This window comes from Mchenga conophoros, linkage group LG16, assembly GCF_057382185.1.
Source record: "Mchenga conophoros isolate Kocher_MC1m ecotype Shallow Benthic linkage group LG16, M_conophoros_male_GT1.1, whole genome shotgun sequence".
In the NCBI taxonomy this organism is placed as follows: Eukaryota; Metazoa; Chordata; class Actinopteri; order Cichliformes; family Cichlidae; genus Mchenga; species Mchenga conophoros.
Genome location: NC_140541.1, coordinates 28,029,965 through 28,052,531, shown reverse-complemented (window position 1 = coordinate 28,052,531; position 22,567 = coordinate 28,029,965). Strand labels below are relative to the sequence as shown.

General features: G+C 38.4%; 1 protein-coding gene across 3 annotated transcripts in view; it reads right to left on the bottom strand.

Moving 5' to 3' along the window:
- Positions 1–22,567, bottom strand: part of epha3 (eph receptor A3) — a 93,333-nt gene that overhangs the window by 22,545 nt on the left and 48,221 nt on the right. For 2 of the 3 annotated variants that reach the window (XM_085249372.1, XM_085249370.1), the window contains exons 4-10: positions 19,958–20,113; positions 15,734–16,093; positions 11,645–11,769; positions 6,760–6,922; positions 5,982–6,087; positions 5,178–5,242; positions 3,878–4,003 (exon numbers count right to left, since the gene is read on the bottom strand). In XM_085249372.1, the coding sequence (XP_085105498.1) occupies positions 3,878–4,003; positions 5,178–5,242; positions 5,982–6,087; positions 6,760–6,922; positions 11,645–11,769; positions 15,734–16,093; positions 19,958–20,113 (1,101 nt within the window). The remainder of the gene's footprint in view (positions 1–3,877; positions 4,004–5,177; positions 5,243–5,981; positions 6,088–6,759; positions 6,923–11,644; positions 11,770–15,733; positions 16,094–19,957; positions 20,114–22,567) is intronic. The other variant, XM_085249371.1, reaches the window with a different exon arrangement.

Here is a 22,567-nt window from a genome sequence, read left to right as displayed (position 1 = left end):
AACAAGGCCCAGAATTTGAACAGAAAAAATGTGCGAATGCCAGATATAAGTACGCTGTTCGCTTTATAACTAAAAATGAGCAAATGCTAAGAGCAGATTCTTTGGCCAGGAAAATGCTGTGTAATAATACGGCAGATTTTTGGAAAGAGGTGAAAGCTCTTAATAACTGTAAACCATCTCTACCATCAACTGTTGAAGGTGTTTCTGGGGCAGATAACATTGCAGCATTATGGAGACAGCATTACAGTGCGTTGTTTAACTGTATAAAAAGTGAACCATATGAGGACAATCTTGACATGAGTAATGACACAATAAGTGTAAGGACACATGAAGTATATGAAGCCATTCATAGGTTGTCTGATAATAAATCCTCTGGTTTGGATCACATCACTGCAGAACATTTAAAACATGCTAGTGTAAGGCTAGCTCCTCTTTTAGCACTCTGTTTCACTGGGTTTATGATTCATGGCATATTACCAGACTCAATGCTGTGTATTTTACTGGTACCAGTTATGAAGGACAAAGCTGCAAAAGTGAGCTGCTTGGATAATTACAGGCCAATTGCACTAGCCAGTATTTTATCTAAGGTGTTAGAAAGAATCTTGTTTGACAGAGTTAGTGTGTTCATCTCTTCTCTGGATAATCAGTTTGGCTTTAAACCAAAGCACGGCACTGACATGTGCATATATGCACTCAAGGAAATAGTCAGTTTGTACAGGGCTAAAAATTCATCTGTCCTCATGTCTTTCATTGATGCCTCTAAGGCTTTTGATCGAGTGAACCACAGAAAACTTTTTGATAAAATGAAGAGATGGGGAGTTCCTCAATACATCGTGAGGATTCTCTCTTACTGGTACGCTCATCAGAACATGAAGGTTAAATGGGGAAGCAGTATTTCTGCCCCCTTTGGTGTCAGCAATGGTGTTAGACGGGGTGGGATTTTGTCTCCAATTTTATTTAATTTGTATGTTGATGATTTGTCCATACAACTGAGAGCCTGTAACACTGGGTGTATATTAGGTAAAGCACTGATAAATCATCTTATGTATGCAGATGACCTGGTTGTTTTTAGTCCAAGCAGTGCTGGGTTACAGGATCTTCTTAATGTCTGTACTGAATATGGTGTGCAATATGACATTGAGTACAATGCTGCTAAAAGTGCTGTTTTGATATGTAGAACCAAGCAGGATAAACAGCTAAATTTCCCTTTGTTTAAACTGGCACAAAAAACTCTTGAAGTTCATAAAAAGGTGAAATACCTCGGTCACTTTATTACTGAGCAAATGAATGATGATGATGACATATACAGACAACGGTGTAAGCTCTATGTGCAGGCAAATACTATTGCACGCAAATTCAGCTTTTGTTCACTTCCAGTTAAAGTGGCTTTGTTTAAAGCGTATTGCACACCGCTATATACTGCCCCCTTGTGGTCATCCTACAAACAATGTAGCATGCAGAAGCTGCATGTTGCATATAATGATGCGATGAGAATCCTTTGCAGGATACCTAGAAGTGGTAGTGCCAGCCAGATGTTTGTAGCTGTGGGTGTTTGGACTTTTAAAGCACTTTTAAGGAAGCTAATGTTCAATTTTAGAGAACGACTGGATGGTTCGAGTAACAGTATAATTTTAGCACTCACAGATCCGACAGTGAGTGGTTCCCGTTACTCATCCAGTCTCAGAAAGCACTGGTTAAAGTGTTTGTGTATTTATTGATTTATTTTAAGTAATTGTGTTTTATGTATATTATGGTTTTATATTTTTACAAATGTTTTAGATACTTATTTATATACATATATATATTTAATGGTGTATACCTTGTGTTGGGGGGGGGGAGTGTTGTGTGTGTGTGTGTGTTTTTTTTTTTTTTTTTTTTGTCTTGTTTTTATGGACATGAAGTCTGCCAATTAAGATTGAATTGAATTGAATTGAATTGAAATAAATATGCTAAGATGAGATAGCTGACTTCATCTAACTAGCAAATGTTGTCCAGGCTACGTTGGTGATACAGTTTTTTTTAATGTGTATGATATTTTTGTCATGCGATTTTAAAGCTGGCCCTACAACCGCATCCAAGAATAACATGCAGCGTATCTCAGAACTGTCGGTGAAAATTATTCTTGGAGCTAGGTTTAATTGAGCTGCATTTTAAAGAGGTGCAATTTCACAATTTGTGTATATTTTCTAAGTTCACTATTTTGTCATGTGTTGAGAAAAACACAGATTTTAAAATTACATGGTCTAATATTTACATTTAGCATAACTGCAACATTATTTTTTCGTTTTTTTTTTTAAAGACTCGAAAGGACTTGAAATTCAAAGTTTCAGACTTGTGACTTGACTCGGACTTTTACACCAGTGACTTGAGACTCGACTCTGACTTGCCTGACATTACTTGAGACTTGACTTGAGACTTGAGGATAAAGACTTGAGACTTACTTGAGACTTGCAAGACAATGACTTGGTCCCACCTCTGGTAATCACCCTGTCAACTTGTCATTTTATTTATATTGTCCAGAACTTGTTCTCAAAGTTGCACTCTCCCTTCTTTGTGTTACTATGGAAGAACACTAAAATAAATACACTTTGAATCAGCTGTGCACTGTACACATTAAAAATGTATAGTACAGTATAGACTTTTCTGCTGTAAATCGACTATGGGTTAAGGTATTAGTCAGCTAATACTGGTTTAGAATGATGATAAATTGGAGCTACTCTTCATCTATTTGCATTTTCGATAGATTATGTTTCACTGCTGTTTCACTTTTCATGCCTCAAACATCAAATTGCATGTATTTAATAATATTAAATGAAGTATGGACATTAGTTTGTGTGCATTTCTTGCAAATGGTCATGCAGATTTGAAGAAGTTCATGCTTGTGTAAAATCAAAATGACAGCCACAGTGAACTGTGGACAAATGTGTACCACATTTTTTATTATATTAAAAGAGAGCAGCTGATTTTGTTTTTTATATGTGGTTTTAATATATAAACAGTTATCTCCTATGTACCATTGCAGCCCTGTGAAAATCATTGTGCTTTGTGTCTGCTATGTATGAAAAATATATTGTGGTTAGCACTGCAGAGTGTGAGTCCAGTGTATACTCAGGTAATAGACTCTCAGGCTGTCCTGACAGTTTTACAGTGTGAAGGGCCGGTGGGACTCTGGAGACCAGTCTGCTGTTATGTGCTGTGTGCTTTAGTCTCCATCTATTCTGACTGCACTCGACATGAATCATAATGCATTACCCTCCCGTCTGCACTCCTGCTCAAGTTATCAGGGAGTACATGAGTGGAGAGGAAAAGAGGAGACAAGGCTTCAATTACTATTGCAATTACTGTACATCGGGAGTTACGAACTTGAGCATAAGCTATGGAAAATGGAAAGAAAAATAAAGGAAGGAAAGAAAGGGTTAAAGGAGACATGAACCAACTGAAGGTTTTCTCATTTCACCACCTTTCCCTCCATCCTAGGTGAGGGCTGGAAAGAAGAGACATCAAGCTGGGGCACAGAATGCTTTCTCATTCCCGGCTGTGCAGCATGACGCATAGATAACTAGCTCACTGCTATGAAAATATAGATGTATAGGAGCTCTGTATATACTCCATTTTCCTTAAAGTGGTTGTGCACTTGGTTTGTCTTTGTCATTTAAATAGAGCATGAAAGAGTGCAAAAGTAAAAGGAAGTAACTGATACGAAAGTGGGAAAAGTCTTTTTTGATTTCCCTTTTTTTATGTATCCCACCAAGCTCATTTTGATTATTGTTTTGAAAATATTAGAAATGACATGAATTTTTTGCAAAGTTGCCAAACCTATATGGAATCTATACAAGCAGCAGCATCTGGCCATACACTTTCCTTTGCCTATTCTCACCTGCTCCCACCACTTTATCTATGGCAATGCAGGAGGCATCCAGTTCCTTGGCAAATTCGTGCACAGCCTGGCTCGGGTCCTCATATGTGTGGGGGTCCACATAGGTTCTGATCCCTGGCAGACGCACTGCAGCAGCACAGGAAAGTTGCATTGGTTACCAACTAGTTAAAAACTCCAAAATAGCACAGCTTACAGTAATATTGCACTTTCAGAGGAGTCTAGGAAACACACAGGGTGGCAAAAGATCCAACTAACCCTGCACAATGAAACCAAAACCATGAAGACGATATAGTCCTGAGTATTTCAATGATTGAATTTTAGTGAAGAATTTCCCTCAAGGAGCAGGCAGGGCTGAGATTTTCTCACTTAATATATTATGCATTAAAGCAACAGTCACTTATCAAATGGATATGAAGACACTTTTAGCTGTTTTAATGGAAAGAGTTTTTTTTACAATTCCCTCTTTTCTCTTTCCCCAGAGAGTCTCTCTTATTGAGATTTGATGGAGGAACAATAACAAAAAGAGGAATTATACCCTTCATAACACATCAAGTTTAAGAAACACTATGTTTCAGAGATATGTTTTATTTTATGATAAACTTGAAAACAAAGGGAAGATATGTAACACAGCTGTATTTTAGTAGTCCCTGTGTGTTAAAATTTATGCTCTGGGTTTGACCCATCCAAACTACTCATGAAGCAGTGGGCAGTACCCTGAGGAATTCTAGAAGCCTAGGTCAAATTTAAAGGTAGGACTATTTCAAATAAATAACATCTCGTAAAGACAGAAAGAGAGAAGAAACAAGGAATAAAGGGATGAGGAAGTAGCATGAAAAGAAAATTAAATTACTATTTATTTAGTACTGACTCTAATAGTAGAAGTAATATCAAGAAACTTTTTTATTTGGAAAGTAGAAACTAAAGCGCAGATTTAGCCACTTCACTTGGCTGGTTTGGAAAACGTGTTATTTTGTTCTCCTTTTAAATGAAGCCTCAAGTACTTGTTTCTAAATGGGCCAAAAACATGGTCATAACATGGTCTTGTTTGATTATTGTCTTCTCGTATGAAAAAACAAAGATATATCTAAACTTAAAGGGGAAATCCACTTCAAGCTTTGACATATCTACTCTAAAACAACCGCTATTGGTCAAAAGGTTCTCAGAAGGACATGCATATTCAAATAACATCCCTCAAATTATCTTTTATGTAACTAGCTAGTTCTATCTGTATTCAGTGACTAGTAAAGTACGGCAAGGAGAGACAGAGCCAATTCTCAGATAAACAAAGTCCAGTACTTACAGTGTCCATTGCCAAAATGCAGTCTTTTTTCATCAGGATGTTTGGATTTGCTCCGGCAACAAAACCTGCCAATGCAAACAGAGAAAGACCAGAAGTAGTGCCACATCTTCAATAAAAATTCGCCCACAAGCCCAGCCCAAATGCTACCAAGATCCATGTGTGCATACTTATGTCTGTGTGTATATACTTCTGGCTCTTATAACCCAAAAGAGTATCAGTAAGTCTTATAATGTGATGTGGATTTATACTCTTTCCTGAAACCTGCTGACCACCAACTTCAGCCGCGCTCACATTGGCATTCAAACGCCCGTGTTGTGCATGAACGCACTGAAAAGATTCCATTTATTGAAGATGCTCATGTTTTTTGATTGAGTGGCAACTAAGCCAAGAGCAACTTCAGCTGAAGTGTGTATAGATCTGGACTTTAAAGGACCATACAGGCTATCAGAATGTGTACTTCCTGAGAAAACTGACGAAGCTGTTCTAAAAAGAACTTCTTTGAACAAATTTAGAACACGTTCTCAAATATTTAATGAATAATGATAGCATTACAATTACAAGGAATCATCAACAAGGTTAAAACACCTTGTAAACCACAGCGGTAAAAGTTCCTTTGGTTATTAACTGGTGTTTTTTAATTTGCCCTCTTTTATGGCACATCATTTAACTTGTTTCTTCTAAGCTTTTGAAAGTACATTTTGGAAAAGTGCACACAGAATCAACTGAAAGGAGAGAGTACAGATGGTGTGACTAAAGGAGACAATGCTCAAGGCGAGAATCCAGGCAAGTGATTGGTGGACAGACCTGCTAATCAGGACGTAGAGAAGCACAGTGAGCAGGATGATGGCTACGGCAGAAGAAATGGCAATCAAAACAACCTGGCTGCTTTCACTTGAGATAGAGAAGGCTGCTGAAAGACAGAAAGAAACAAGTAATAAGCAGTGCTAACTTTGTTTTGTTAACATTACAGCACATCACAATACAAACTTCAATTACCTGCTAGTCCTATTCCAACGTACTGCATGCACATCAAGAATAAATATACCTTTGATTCAATAAGATATTGTATTTAGTTCCCACAAGAGCAGGTAAAGGTGATTCAGCTCACTCTAGAGACACTTACACATATTTGGCAGCAAAATTGATATAAACAATAATGTGCTTTCACAGCTTTTATCCCATGGAACAGTAACAGCTAAATGAAACAACTTAGGCGTGTAACAGACACAAAGTAAAGCAAAAATCTTGGGCAGTATTTTCACATTTTCCCCAAAGCACTTGCATGTTTGCTGCAATAAAAAATGTGATGGTTGAATTCACTTCTGAAATTCTGCCAAAGTTACTGCATGAATATCTAAATTTCACCAACAGCAAGAAAGGAAAGAAAATTGTTCTTGTCAGCGAACATGTTTGAAACAGCTGCTACACAACTGGACATAAGGTCTTCCAACAAAAAAAATTAACATGCACACATCCTGCCAGAGAGGTTTCATAACCCCACAATTCAAAATAAAAAATTGTATGTAAAAGGCTAATGGACTATCATATAATTTAATTTCATTTTAATCTCTACTGAGCTTACAGTCAGGGCTGGTCTCGAACTGGAAAGTGGGGCTGCTGGCTCCATATCCTGCTGCGGTACGGGCTCTGATTTGAAGTAAGTAGGCAGTGTTGGGCTTCAAACCATTCAGGGTCACATTACAACCTCGAGCACGGAGGATTGTGTAGCTGGTCTCCTGCTCCTCCTGTAGAAAAAAGAGAAAAAAGAAACAGGATGACAGATGAGAAATCAAATCGTTTTGAGGAATTAAATATTTATTTAACATACTGATTTAGTACTATGTAATTTATAGACGCAGTAGTGTAAACTAATAATGAATACAATGTGTGTACATATATATATATATATATATATATATATAGACATAAAGTTTTCCATAGTATAATCATGTATCTCTCTTTTTGTACTGATGCAAATGCGTAAACATCCCAGACAGTTTGATAGCATTCTTGCAAATCTGATAAATTTTCCCCTTACGTTTTATGACTTCTCTCCTACTGATCTCCACTGATAAAACAACAAGAGGATTTACACACCAGGTCTGTATTCAACACATTGTTTCCAGATGTGGAAGGAAAAGAAAAAAGAGAGAAAAAAAAAAACAAACTGAAAGAAAAGAGAGGGCAGAGAAAAAGTGGGATGGTGGAAAGTAGCACTCTATGAAATTAATTAACACTGAGTACATCTTACAGAGGTACAAAACAAGATCTCATTGTATAATAGAATACACGTGCACACAGTTCTGTATTTTATAGCCTTCAACTGTCCTGAGTAAAATTTGCTAGATTTGTCCATGCCCACAGAGGACTGCAGGCACATTATTGCTGACCCAGTTCTGGTATAAAACAAACTTTGGATTAAGAGGAAAACCGCACAAGGCCACTTGTTAATATTAATGACAACCTATTAGGGATGACTTCAGCGATCCTAAAAATGAGCTACATGTTTTGCAATGTAGCCAATGTTATAAAATTCCTGACACTGTCATATTCTCTTTTTTCAAAGACCCTGGCATGTAAAAATTCAGTCCCCCAAAGAAACTTAATGCTTATTAATGGACTAGATCAGAGTTTTATGGTGCACAAAGCTTTTTAAAACGGGCATGTGTGTGAGGCAGTAACTGATACACCAGACCTGCACTGGAACAACCCTTCATCACAGCTATAAATCTCTTACAGCTTGTCATTGTTCAGGACAGCATGTCATCCCCTGAAAATCATACACAGGTGTGGCACAAGTATCTTTGTGTGTGTGTGTGTGTGTGTGTGTATATATATATATATATATATATATATATATATATATATATATATATATATATATATATATATATATATAGATAGATAGATAGATAGATAGATAGATAGATAGATAGATAGATAGATAGATAGATAGATAGATAGATAGATGTGTGTATGTGTGGGTGTGCATGTGTACTTTCTGTTCTGTGCATGAGCCTTCATGTACTTTTTTGTGTGTTGAACACCAGAACGCTGTAAGGATTTAATATGGTCTCAGTGCTGAATTGTGCTTTGATAACATAAACAAAGCTGCAGTAAATTATAGCTTAAACACACACACACAAGACACAGAGGCAAAAAAACATACAGATCCTAAGATGGGTGATGTACAGCAGAAGTCTTGTGAATTGTTTTAGTAAAAATCCCTTTTGTCTAAGACTAAATAAACAGCCTAAATTAATTTTATCTGGAGTTCTCTCTCGGCTCTCGGCTCTTTAGATTATAGTGATAAAACACGCAAAAATAATTAGCAAAGTGTATTCGCACAAATTTGATTTCCACAAAGTGCACTAGGAACTGTCTTATCGGTCTGCCCTTTAGCTTGTTTAACGGACACGGAGAGCATGGAGCTACCATGGGATTTCCAAAAGATGAAACACCTCTCTTCTTCTGGGAAGCCTTCTAGTTGGAAATTCCCAAGATTATTACAAAACCTCCCCATCCCCAAATATGGGACATAAAATGTGCAGCCCCTGCAATTCAGACATTCTGACCCATCAGTTTTACAAGTGTGCTAGCGAGAGCAAAGTGAGCAAAGCCAGAGGTAGAAAACTGGTTAGCTGTGGTTCATTTAATTATAATGAGTTGGCTTGTTTGTCTGGTATAACCCTTCCCAGGTAGTATTCATTTTAGATTTAAGCTCCTCAATGTATAGTGATTTATTGAGGCCTCTCTTTAATGTTTTTTTTTTTTTTTACTTTTCAGAACAGTTCTATGTTGACACAATATTTGCGATGTTTTTTACAGCTCTGGGTTTTATTTGGTTTGTTTTTGTTAGGTTTTGGCTGCTGCTAACCTCAACTTTTGGGATTAAAAAAAAGTATCTATCTTTTTATTATTATTCCTGCCATTCTGCAATAAAACACTTTTTTGTATCCAGTGCTTTTTTTCACTTATGTTATATATAAAATTTCACATCTGTTGAATACTGGATATCAAAGGAATATGATTATTTTTAATCAAGCCGCTAACACTATACTTAGTGCCTTAGCTTCACGTGGTTTTATCTTGAAGTAACGTGGTCTATTAAGTTTACACAGATGTCTGGAAAATACACATTTTTATCAGTTAGCAGAAAATACGTTGCAATTTGGTGCATTAGGAAGGCCAATAATCACAGGATTTAGAGCGGTAGCCCACAATATGAGATGAAATGACTTGTGACAAATAACATTTTTGTTTTGCCTCACATTAACATCCCAGTAGAGAACTCCTGTTTTTAAATTTTACCAGTGAAATATGTTATGGTCCAAAATTAAACTATGAAGTGTTTATATAAAACAGTATTTGATTTTATCACCCAACAAAAACAACAAGGCTGTAATTTTATAACTTTCCTTTCTGGTTTCAGTGGGTTAACCCCCCCCCCAAAAAAATGTTGGTCCACTGAGGATCCATTACTCTATGCACTATATGCTCGGCATTTTTTGATATGACTGCAGTTTCTACAGTGACAGATGCTAGGCTGGAGTCGCTGGTAAATTTCTACTGGATTACTGAATTCTTCTCACTGCAAATGTCTGTTTTAAACTTGTTTAAATCCAGACAGGAAACCACAGCAAAAAAAAGAAAAAAAAGTCTGGCTGTTGATGTAAACCTGAACATCACTTCCTTGGTAAAAGCTCTCTCTTTTAATCTCTTTAATCTTAGTCTGTTTTTGTGTTCTGTTTCACCATCCTGTTTATGTCTATGTGCAATTATATCTGTGTGTCTGTGCATGTGTCTCTAAAAGCCTCTTTCTGTCTCATAAGTGAGTCATGGTGTGGTCTTGGTGTGGGGAATTCGTGTTCCAGTGTTTCTCCTTCTGTGGCCTTTATCCTTGGCATGCTAGTTGCCCTCAGTGTCCCTGTGCCTACAACAAGAAGAGGCCTCTGTCTGGCATTCGTCTTGGGATCTACCATGATTCTCCAAGTTTGCTCTTCTGCGTGGAAGAGCCTTTTGTCAGGGGTTTAAAATCCCTGGGTATGTATGTCTAGTGAGGAGAATCCTATGGGAACTTGCTTTGTGGGTATGCGTGTTTGTGTCTCCAGCACTTCCTGAAAGATAATGCGGTTACCAAGCAAAATACCCAGAAGGCTTTATTACAAAATGCTTTACTTTAGCTCCACCCTCATATTTTTCCTGTCCTTTTTGAACGAGCGTGCATTGGTGATAAGTGAGCATGTGTGTGCAATTGGAAAACCACAGCTGAGAATAAGACCTGCAGTGAGCTCTGACCCAGCATCACTCATTAACTTTTCCTCTCACTGTTTTCCGGCCTTGTTTTAACATCTTAGGTAGGGATGGCTGAGCAGAGACCAGAGTTTAGAGAGGAAACAGCTTCTGTCAGCCTACTAATCAAGAGATTAGGGGCCACTGTTGGCATTCAAGCAAACTGATTTGGGGCACACACACACACATATACACACACAAACACACAGACACACACACTGAATCTGCCAGAGTGATTAAACTTGCATCCACGGCTAATTTCACCATCAAATGTCAGCCATAGCCCAGCATTGGTGCTGAAAGCCAGTGTAATTCGTTCTGCACTAATTTCCCTCACAGAAGAATGAGGGACCCCACAGATGCATTTACTGTCTGCCATAAAACTTGTCTCCATTAAGGAGTGGACTAGAGAGGAGGGCAGCATGAGAGATGGAAGGATAGATAGAAAGAGAAGAGAAGCAAAAAGAAAGGAAGAATGTAAAAATTGTCACATGAAAAAGAAAACATGGTGGAAAGGGAGGTCTTCTGATGAAGAGATTTCTTTTATTGTAAAAATAAAACATTATGCACAACATAACGACAACTACATTTTCATTTTATTTTAATTTATATTAACTTAAATTGTACCTGAAAACCCAAAACTACAACTCGCATTAGTTCGAATAACATTTACAAAGACTAGAAGGGTTAGAGTTGAGTTAAATTTTATTATTTTCACAGAAATTCAGTCTACTAGGCCAGAGAATAAGTCCAGGATGTGCTTCCAAATGTTAGAGAAAGACTGATGGATATACTACATGGACCTAAAAAGGTGGAAATGTAAGTAAACCTTTTCAGTCTATTCCCCTGGTGAGAAATATTTTCAGGAAATTCAAGTGACCAGTTTTCAGGGTATTTATTTCTCTTTGATGCCTAAATTGGAGACACAGCTGGATTGAAATAATAAAATACTAGAATCTATTCACAAGCGGCTCACGAATTACTATGCCATGTGCGTTTATCTTCTGAATTTAGCATCATTCTTACCAGACGTTTAGAGAATGCTTACAATCTTCCCATCTTAGGTGTACTCCCCCAAATGAGTTAGGGTTAGATATTTTTTCTCTTAGAGAGGCACATTTTATGATGCAAATGCACACAAGGAAAACTTTAACAGTGATATATACTGAACCAACCTTTTCGTAGTATTTGATCTCATAGTCAAGGATGATACCGTTGGGTCTTTCTGGCTCCTGCCAGGACAGGGAGACACTGCTTCGAGTTGTCTTCTCCTTTTTGATCACTGCTACTGGAGAGGGAGCTGGGCAGGAGACATAGACAGTCAGAGAGTGAGTTCCGTTAGTGTAAGGTTCAGTGGAAGTTCAGTCCACAGTGTTGAATCCTGGCAATTGTCTATAGTTCCTGTTAGCCTAATTCAGTTTGCTGCTTGGTGGGGTGGCATTCTAAAGCAAAGGCCCAGGGTTGTGAGTGGAACAAGACCGTGTGAAGTAATGTACAAGAAACTGCACTGGATCAACATATCGGAATTTTCTACTGGTTTTAAATTTATCAAAATGTGTATCGATATTTGTCGTTTTAAGTAAAGATTAGGACCAGTAAGATTTACATGTGTACCAAAAACAAGCAAAAGCACGATCATTTCTGCTATTTCTGATCAGAGTATAGTAGTTTGTCCTCCATCACTTATATTTAAAACACTATAAACAATTTCCTCTCTGCTGTCCTCATCCATTTTGGTTAGTCGCTTTCTCTCTCGCCAATCTTCCTCGCCAATCCTTTGCCCATGCATCGCTTTGCCTCAGGGAGTTCACATGGTCCCAATCTAGTAATTCAGCACATCTCTCCTTCTATCAAGACTCGCACCCCTCTCTCGTTCTGTGTCTCTCTCCTCACTCCCTTTCTCATTTCCCTTTTTTACTGCTCTCTAATTGCCAGGCAGCTCCAGGGCCAGCTCGGCATCTGAGGCATCGACTTTTAATTTTATTAGACCACAGGAAAAAACATGTTTGTCTTTGAAATGTTCAAGCCTTTCTTGATTGTGATTATATGGCTGCAGAATGCGTCTGAGTGTGTGTGTACATTTACTCGTGTGTATTTCCGCGGGAAGTTATTTTTTCTCCTGTAATGAATCCAGATGGGGAGAATCTGTTTCTATACCCCCTGCTCCTCCTCTTCTCCTCTCCCTCTGCTTCTGATAGTGGGGTGAGGCTGTGCTTTTTATTGGCTCTGTGGTTTATGGTGGTAATGATTTACTGTGTCTGGGTTGCTTAGAGGCAGCTTCAAGTTCCTCTACTCCTCTGTTTCCTTTGCCTTGCTTCCCTTTCTATCTTCCTCGGCATGTCTACTGCTAAGCACTTAATTTGCTGTCACTCTGTTTTTTGTCTGAGGCATAACTGATACAGTATACCAGGCCTGTACTGGTGTTAAAAACTGTCCTTCTTTGTCATTCACTCGTAATTTGAGGGCCATGCTGCAGATGTTGAAACAGTGACCTCTACAACACTGGCACACAGTTAGAAGTAATTATTATTGGAAACTAAATTAAACAAGATGCTATTCAATGGCAAAAATCATTGCCCAAATGAGAGAAAATATACAACTTTGCCTTTACTTTCTCATTGTTTAACAGCTATCATCACCAACCATATTATCATATCACTAGAGATATGCAACTAGATATTACTCTGCATCTGAATCACAGTTACTCTGTTCTTAGCATAGTTATGAAATAAGTGGAGGGCAAAGGAGGCGAGAGGAGGAGAACTGTCTGACAGCACCTTGACAGCACAACCAGGACACACTGCTCCTTCCAGGGAAACACTTAATCCAGCTTTTAACAGCTTTGGCATCTATACGTGTGTGCTGGTGTGTAAGTATGTGTGTTTATTCGAGGGAAAGCATATAGACGGGTGGGGCAAGTGCACTGACATACTTAATCCTTGTAAACTCTGAGGGCTGATGGAGAGTGTGCAGCTGCAGGCTGAGATATTTGTTAAAGAGAGAGGGGATTGTAAGTGTGAATAGCCGGGACAGAGGGTGTAGTACCGAGGTGTGTATGTTGTCCTTCTCGGTGTGTAAATCTGCTTGCATCTATGTGAGCACACTGATAAATGGTAAGTAAAGATGAGTTTCATTTCATCTGATTATCACTTAGACACTAAGATGGCTTTTGATATTCTGTGCACACACAGATCTCTTAGTGTTGATAAGCCCTCTTCAAATCTAATATATATTCAGATTGCAGAGATAATCCTACTAACTAACCACACACTTACAATATAATGCTTACTAAAAATGTGCTTATTTTTTTATTTTTTTGTCCAAATTTGTATATTTTTAATTTTGCTTTAATCTGAACTTTTGATGCATGTGCACTTAAACATACGAGCACCCAGAAAGACACTTAAAATCTACATTTAACGCTTATCCCTATTTTGTCACTTAAAAGGCACACACACAGCAGACTCTTTATATGGTATGTGGTTTATATATATCAAAGCTCCTGCATTTGTATTTGTGTGTCTAGTTTCCATAAGTACACTGTTTACTCTATGTAGTGCCTCTTTTGAGTCTCCCTCTTGGAACTCTCTGAACCTTAAACTACATGCTGTAGTACATGCATGTTTTCTATCACAAGAAAATCAGCCTGTCACCAAGTCAGCCCAACACGACATTTCACAAAGACTGCTGCAAGTAGCAAGATCTGAATCAGTTATCCAATACAATCCAACCCTCATGGTATTTCCCGTTTAGCGTACCCACAGGTGTGAGGCTGTTTTTACAATTTTGGATCTGTTATTATAATATTTAACATTTTACATTACTTGATTTTCATTTTTCTCCACACAGCTTTCCTGATTTACAGGCATGTGAATTCCAAGGGGACTACATTACTGATACTGATACTAAGAATAATCAGTACACCCTGTAACCTGTGAGAGAAAGCATCTCTTTCATTCATAAAGCAGAGGCACCAAGACTCGACATTTGCATGTAACTTTTAAAACAAGCAAAAGACTTGAAGTACTAAAGGTTTCATTGCATTTTGCTTGAAGGCATCTCTACTCTGACTCTGTTTAAATTCATTGCTCTTGCCATCTGCCTATCATCATCGATGTGATGGAGTCTGACCTTGCTGTATGACAGCTTATGAGAGAAATTCGCATCTGTCTGGTCTGTAAAAAAAAAAAAAAAACACCCTTCCAGGTGCTAAATCAACCTTCAAGGTTTAGAAGAAGAGCCATACAGAAAAATAGAGGAACACAGAAAAACTGGGTGTGGGGTTGGTTTGGGACATGACAGGTAGAAGTAAAGGAGGTCGGTAGGGCGGTGGGGGGGATGTAGGGAACCACACTGCTTGAGAAAAAAATGCTGAGCTTCCAAACACAAAGGCAAAATGTGTAGGGGAACACTGAAGGAATGGCAAAAAGAAGAAAATAAGCTGATGAACTAGACTGGGACCTTTGCACATTCCTTGCTAGAGTCATGGATTTCTGAGGTTTGGCACTTTCTGCTGCAGCTAGATTTATTTTACCCTTGGAATTTCACGGCACTGCTTTCCTTTGCCGTCTTTTTCTTGTAAGAACTGGATGTGTGGAGACATATTTGTATAAAAAGATTGATGGGAGTTTTAGGAGCCCATCCTCACGTTAAGAGAGTATGTTAAAAGGAGGAGTTATATTTTGGAAAAGGAGGAGGACATTCGATCCTGGTCGTTAAACAAGAGAATAGCGGCCTGGGATCGCCTTGTAAATGTCCAGGGTTGATGGTTGTAGTACATATGTTTGAGGTATATAAACCATAGGCTAGGGTATTATTTTATGAGAATATTCAGAAGCACAGGGGGAGGAGGAGGAGAAGCTTGTGTATGTTATCAACATGGTAGCTATTTTTTTTATTTACACACAGTACTTGTTATTACACATATAATACACTTGTATTAAATGCACTTTTCTTCATGCACGAATCAGCCACTCCATAGTTCCCAGTCCTCAGACCAGCTAAAAATAGAGATAAGCAAAATCTTGCAACCTGCATGAGATGACCAACCTGCTTAACCTAAGATCTGCCAGAGGCTATTTTTTCTTTGTTGTTGGAGAATGGGCCTATGTTTTTTACATCAGTGATCTATCTTTTTTATTGATTATACGCAGACAACTTTCAATCAATATCCAAAATGGTTCAAAAGTATTGCTGTTATTGTGTATAGTCAATCGTCTCAGCTCATATCTTTAGCTAGCCACCCATACATCATGACATCTCACCCGCTTGGTTGGTGGTGATGGTGACGGCAGCGTACTGTCTCATCTTTGGTGCCAGCGATGACACACCGTTCTGTGCTTCAATCTCAAATGTGTAGTTAGTGTGGGCTAACAAGTCGCCAACCGTCACTGTGGTGTTGTGCAGTCCCATGGCTCTTGGCAGGAAGCGAACATTGCTCCGGCAAGGTTCACAGCGCTGGGTCCCACTGCTGCTGCCATTAGCAGCAACAGCACGGCAACGTTTGCAAAGGACAGTGAAGGTGATATCCCTGCGCCCTCCGGTGTCCTCAGGCCAGCTCCATTCCAGGATAACAGAAGTCTCATTGATGGAAGAGATTACGTTCCGGGGAGCTGAAGGAGGTCCTGGTAGACAGAAGGAGATGAGGTGAGATCGAGAGGCAGGTCACTGGATTTACAGAAGGACAGAACGCTTAGTAGTATAAAAAACACACAAAAACTGATTAGTATAGTATAAAAAGGCAGATTGAAAGGAAAGAACACAAAGAAAGGAAAATGCAGCAGCATAACAGACGAAAAGCAATATTAACATCAGTCAGTAGACTGGCATTAAACTGAATTACATTTAACAGCAAAGTCATATGCTAAGTGTAGTACACAGAACATGTAACATGAACTTTAACTCTAACTATATGGTCATTTTACTTCTTTGCTGTTATGTCTTTCTCTTTGAGAATTGGAGCAGGGTTGTGAAAAATCACCCATTTATAGCTGGATTTGGTGTTTATTCTTCCTTAAATTTCCCAAAGTTTTTCCTTTTTCTTTCATAAGGAAGACAATTCACAAAAAGGCAAAAAAAAAAAAATTAAAAAAAAAAAAAAATATATATATATATATATATATTTCACAATGCATTATTTGCCTACTTGGACATCTTCATGGAAGAAAATTCTTACTATGAGTGCTATACAGTGAATGAGTTGTCGTAATACTAGGGTTATGTTAATGTAAATAGGTGAATCTACTACAGTATGTATGTGTTTACATCTCACTTTCAAATTCCGTAAGAAATAAGAGGAGCATGGCACAGTCGGAGCAAGTGAGTCTGACTCACTCAGACTAACATAAAATCTGTCTTATTACAAACAGATTTCCAGATACTCATATGAAAAACTATGACTAATTACATGGGGGACATAGCAAAACTGCCAAATAGCTCAGTGGGGGAAACTGAGAAGGCAGAGGAAGGAAAAAAAAGATTCAAATGGGCTTACTGGATTGTGTCTTGAGATAAAACGCTTTGTTTAGTTTGTTTTGCTGAATTTACTTCACTCCCAAACTATGCGTAGTGGCTGTCTCAGTTATCTGCATCGCAGATATTTATGTGCTTGAGCCAGAGAAATCAAAAGAAAAATACACACACGATTTGGCTGCAAAGAAGTTCTGATAACTGCAAGTCTCATGAATCTAACTTTGAAAGACATGTGAAATTACATGTCAAGTTACATGATTCAAACTTTTTAACTCTAAATACAGTTGCACACAAGAAGTTTCTAAAAGTCAGTCATTTAAATATCTAAGTGGTAAAAAAAAAGGTCTGAAACATCAGTAAAAAAAAGGACAACTAACATAACATCCACTGACCACATCAGAGTTTTGAGTCTGCATTTCAGCTTAGCTTTACCCATATGTGCATACATGTATATGCACTGCACTGCTTGTATGCACATGCATACAGGGAAGCTAAAGTAAAAGTCAAAATGATTGAACACATCTTGACTGGCACGTGAAACCAAACACAATGTGTTAAAGCTAAAGGTGCAAAACTACTGTGGAAGAAGTTTCAGTCACTTATATTTTCTTTAACTTTAACAGTTTGGATTCGTCATTGAAAATTAAATTCCTCCAAGAAGTCAGTTAACTCATTTTACTTTCAGCAATGTACATTTTTGCTGTGTACTGCATGTACTGCAACTTAGAACTTCAAACTCAGAATTAACACCCATGAAAATACTCAATACTCAAATACTCAGATCAATACTCAGAGTTATCCACAAATACAGTAACAGTGGTGCCTCTGCTTTTGAACACAAATTAGTTTGTTATCCTACTAAACTAACACTGTTTATTAATGTTACAGATGCGCTGGGCTGCGCCATTAACATTATTGTTTTATTATATATATAGTAGCTAGCCAGTAAACGCCTTAGTTAAATGACAAACGTTATCATGTGCTATTTAATGCTTCCGTGATGTATAAACGGGAGCATCAGTGACCTCTCCAAATCCCTCAGTGTTGTTCATTGTTCTGAAGGTCAGCTACCTTACCTGCTAGCAAGGAGAGGGGCTGCGTACCTGCCTGTCTGCAACTGTGCTGTGTGATAGGGTTGTGCTGATGAGCGACGATGTCGTGGATCAACAATGATCGAAGTAAGCGCAATAGCTCATAACTCAAGGTGAATTTTATTTCATTTACCAATTGGTGCATGAAATCAATATCATTATTATAAGGTTCATAATAAACTTCAAATAGCACCTTCACATATAAGCAATATTTGTAAGAAAGACATGTCTGGGCATGCAGCGGCGTGCAAACACAAGTTTACACCCAGAATTCTGTATGCTTTGAAGTTAATGCGCGTGGAGCAGCTACACTAATCCATCATCAGCATCAAGTGAGAGAAAACAGAAGAAGATACTTTTGACTGCTGGATGGATTTTTAAAACCCCATTATGTGACTTTCATTTGCAGATGCTGGCTTATCTTGTTAACTTTTTTTTTCTCCACAGTGTGTATGCAGCGCATGGTGAAGACCGAAGGGAAGACAGATGAAATATTTAACGCCTAAACAAACAAACAAAAAAAAGAACTGTAGGACAGCTATACTATAGGTCTAATTTAAAAAAGTAACAAGCCAGAAAATGTGATGAATTAATACAGTTTTAGCTGTTCAGCTGCTATCTGTCTAATTATGGTCAGCTCTGACCTCTGCGCCTTTTACATGTGGGCCACACTTTGTGTGTCATGAACGGTGCTACCATAATTGTGCAGTTTAACTTCCTCTGCTGCCCTGCAGCAATGCTATCGGTCATCGGCAATGGCACGGTCATGATCATGTGCAAAGCGCCTAACCCTAATGTGTGAAGTGGTCAGCTAAAGCAGGAAAAAGTGGCCCTAATCTCTAATTATTAGTCGGTCAACATTACAATACGGTTGTGGAAAAGTCAAGTCAAGATGAACAGCAACATACTATAATTTTTTAACGTCATATGCACCTGCACACACAGATATCCCCCTAAAATAGCTAAAACTAAAAACAAACTAAAAACTACTTCCACAAACATTCAGCTTTGATATTAATGAGTTTTTTGGGTTCATTGAGAACATGGTTGTTGTTCAATAATAAAATTATTCCTCAAAAATACAACTTGCCTAATAATTCTGCACTCCCTGTACTGAATGAAGAACAAAATAGAAACATTTTCTCCTTTTCTTCAACCTTCCCTCTGACCTTTGAAATTTTCTTGCCAACAAATTTCCAAAGTCAGCTTGAAACAACCTTTATCACACCGCTAACAGTAAAAGACCTCTCCTGAGATAATCACGATTATTATCTCCTAACAACTTATCTATTCATTTTCAGCTCTAGCGTTGCTCAGTTTGTCCCAATGAGATGAAATTTGCGTAGTTGACAAGATGATGTTGAGATAATCACAACAGGGACCTGCTGTGATTGTCGTTATAATTAGCATTCTGTCTGCGGCTGCGGGCGTTATATTTTCCACCATTCCCCACACAGTTTTTTTTTCTTCCTAGCCCCGTTAGTAACGGATGTATCAATAATCTGACATCAGGGAATGCAGTGATTTATTGGTTTAGAGAGAATGCATTTTTGAATACTTGCAGGAGTCGTCTGCATCTGCAATCCATTTGCATGAGATGGAGGCAAACAGATTCACACAGGAAGTGCAAAAGGTGGTAGAAAATGTGACCTTTTAAAAAAATGAGGGATTTTTATCTTCCTGTGTCCACTTATTCACTGTTTTCCCAGTGTGTTATCTCTGGAATTCCAATGTTGTGCTGAAGGTGTTTATTTTCATGGGCAAACATGGACGACTGCAAAACAATAAGTTGTTTAAAATGTCTGGAAACCTTTATATTAGTGACACAAAATACAAACTGCAACATATGAGACTCACTGACTCACTATGTGATAGCTCACCAGGAAATGTTAGTGCTATTTACACTGGGGGAAAATGCACACTTACGAGTACAGGCCATAGAAGCAGGATCTCCCTCAGCACGGAAGTAGTTTTTCTCACAGCCACAGTGAAGAGACCCCTCATGGTGAGAGAAACTATGAGGTGGACACTTTGAGCACTCCATATTCCCGAGAGTAGATTTGTAGAAACCTGCCCTGCACGCTGAAAACAAAAACAACACAGACAGATACATGAGCATCGCGCTGAACCAGCACATCGGCAGCTGTGTAATAGCTGCATTCTTCTTCAGAGCACCTTCAACAATTGCAAGTCAAAAAATGAAAGATTGGACATGTTTAATGCACTCTCTTTGTCTCTCACACACACACAAACACACAGACACACTGACACCAACAAAGTGCTGGAAGGAGACAGAATGTATATCTCCTGTTAATGTAACAGGAATCCATTGGCTGCTAGTAAAAACAATAATTCTCTGAAATGTATTTGCATCTATTTCCTCCTCCCTTCAACTCTCAGAGGGCACAGCATGAATAATGCAGATTGTCCCCTCAGATAAAAGGGATGTTCTCTTTAAATATCTGTGGTATTAAATGTGCACTCAGCAGCTCTTTTAACTCCTACTCACCACTAATCTGTTGCAATCTGTGCAAGTAGGGTGACACTCTACCTGTGTAAAGTATATTGCATGTGAAAGTAGACTGTATGTGTGTCTGTTTTTCTGTGTAGGATGGAAGATCAAGGGGGGAAGATTAAAAAAAAGACTTTCCCTTGTGTTTTTTCTGTTCTTCTTCCTTTCTCTACATATTTAGTTCCACTCTACTTTATTCAGTGCTCCCCTTTTCTCCCACCACCAAAGGTTGAAACCTCTGTCAACTTATCCAGAGTTATAGTGAGATAAAAAGCATTTAGGCATACAAACTGTCTCTTTCCATGATGGTCAACTGCATTTAGAGTTCACCATCAACAGTACTGTATTTCCAAGCATGAGCAGTATCTCCACTGCCGAACCACAGTAACTGGAAATTCAAGCTCCTATAACCATTCCTCCAGTTCCTGCCACAAAAATGGCAGAAATTTTATATCTTAGAATTGGAATACTGTATGAATGTCCTATCCATCTATCCATTTTCTTAAACATATCCAAGTCAAAGTCAAAGTGATTATAAAATCAATTCAGCTAAGTGTGCATAAGCTGTCTAGATGGGATGTGCTAATATGATGTTAATATAGTACGATTTTTACTTATGGCAGCTCATAGGTGTGTCTTTATGGCATGCTTTTATGGATGGATCTCTTAGGCATGTGTTTCACCAGCTCTTTGAAGACAGATATTTATCATCTGTTTAGCGTAGTACTGCTTTTAATTCTTCATCTCTTACAGCTTATAAATTAAAAGTAAAAAAACAAGGTCTCAGAGGACAATATCAGTTTGCAAGTCTTCTTTGTTTGGAAGGAAAAAAAGAGCATAATGTATTCCAAGACTGAGTCCATGTGCAGAAAGATCGAGGCAAGGAAGTAATCAGGTTTAAATGTTTATTTTGTGCATTTTTCACTTTTTATGAAAAAGTTTAAACCAACAGCTACTGTGTTTGTCTTTTTATGGCCATTAAGGTGTATTTGATGACCTTTTTATTTTCTGCTGGATTTATAACCAATTGCAGTTGTAATATATGCTCCTTGTAAACCCAGTGTTGTGCACATACTCAGACAAGCTTGCGCTCTGTCTCTCTCTCTCTCTCTCTCTCGCTCTCTCTCACTCACACACACACACACACACACACACACGCACGCACACACACACACACACACACACACACACACACACACACACACACACACACACACACACAAGCGATTAAAGAAATAGCTAGCAGCAATAGCAGCCAGCCAGCAGAATGTGTGGGCTCAGCAGAACAGATCTGACAGATCCCAGTGGTGGACAACACACTTCTGCAAAAGCCAAGACTGCTGATCCTACTGCCATATCCATCACTGACACTGCCACACCAAGGTCCCTGTGCTGCACTAAATACTACCTCTCCTCCACAATGTGGTAGTCTGTAAGAGAGGGTACATGCATGCTTGTGTGAGAGAGTAATATAATGTGAAGCTGATTCAAACACCCCCAGTATGATCCTACTGATGGAAGAGCAACCCCAACACTTGCTGACACACAGAAAACAGACCACCCTGATTGGAGGACACGCCAGGAAATTACACCTGACAGCCAATCGTATAACAGAAGCAGAGGAAATTGCTGGGTTAACAGAATTGTGGAATATAAAAGAGAATTATAGATAATAGGCAAGAGTTAAAATGCATTAGTCTCATACTAGCGGGAGAGACTGATTAGTCTAGCCATGAGCAGACTTTGATAGAGTATGTATGCCACTAACAATTCACCACTGGATAACACCAAACAAAGATGCATTTACCATATATACTGGCCAGCTAAGTCACTGGGCTCAAGTCCAAGTAGATCTGTTTTCTTTTAGGTACCGTATTATACCAACTTCACTCAAGGGTAGAAACAAATCACTTATGCAGACACATGCATATTTATAGGAGAAGCTATTTTTCACATGTGGCAGATTTTTTTCCAAGTCATTTATATCATAGCTTAGAGTTTTGCATGGATATTGCCAGAGAATG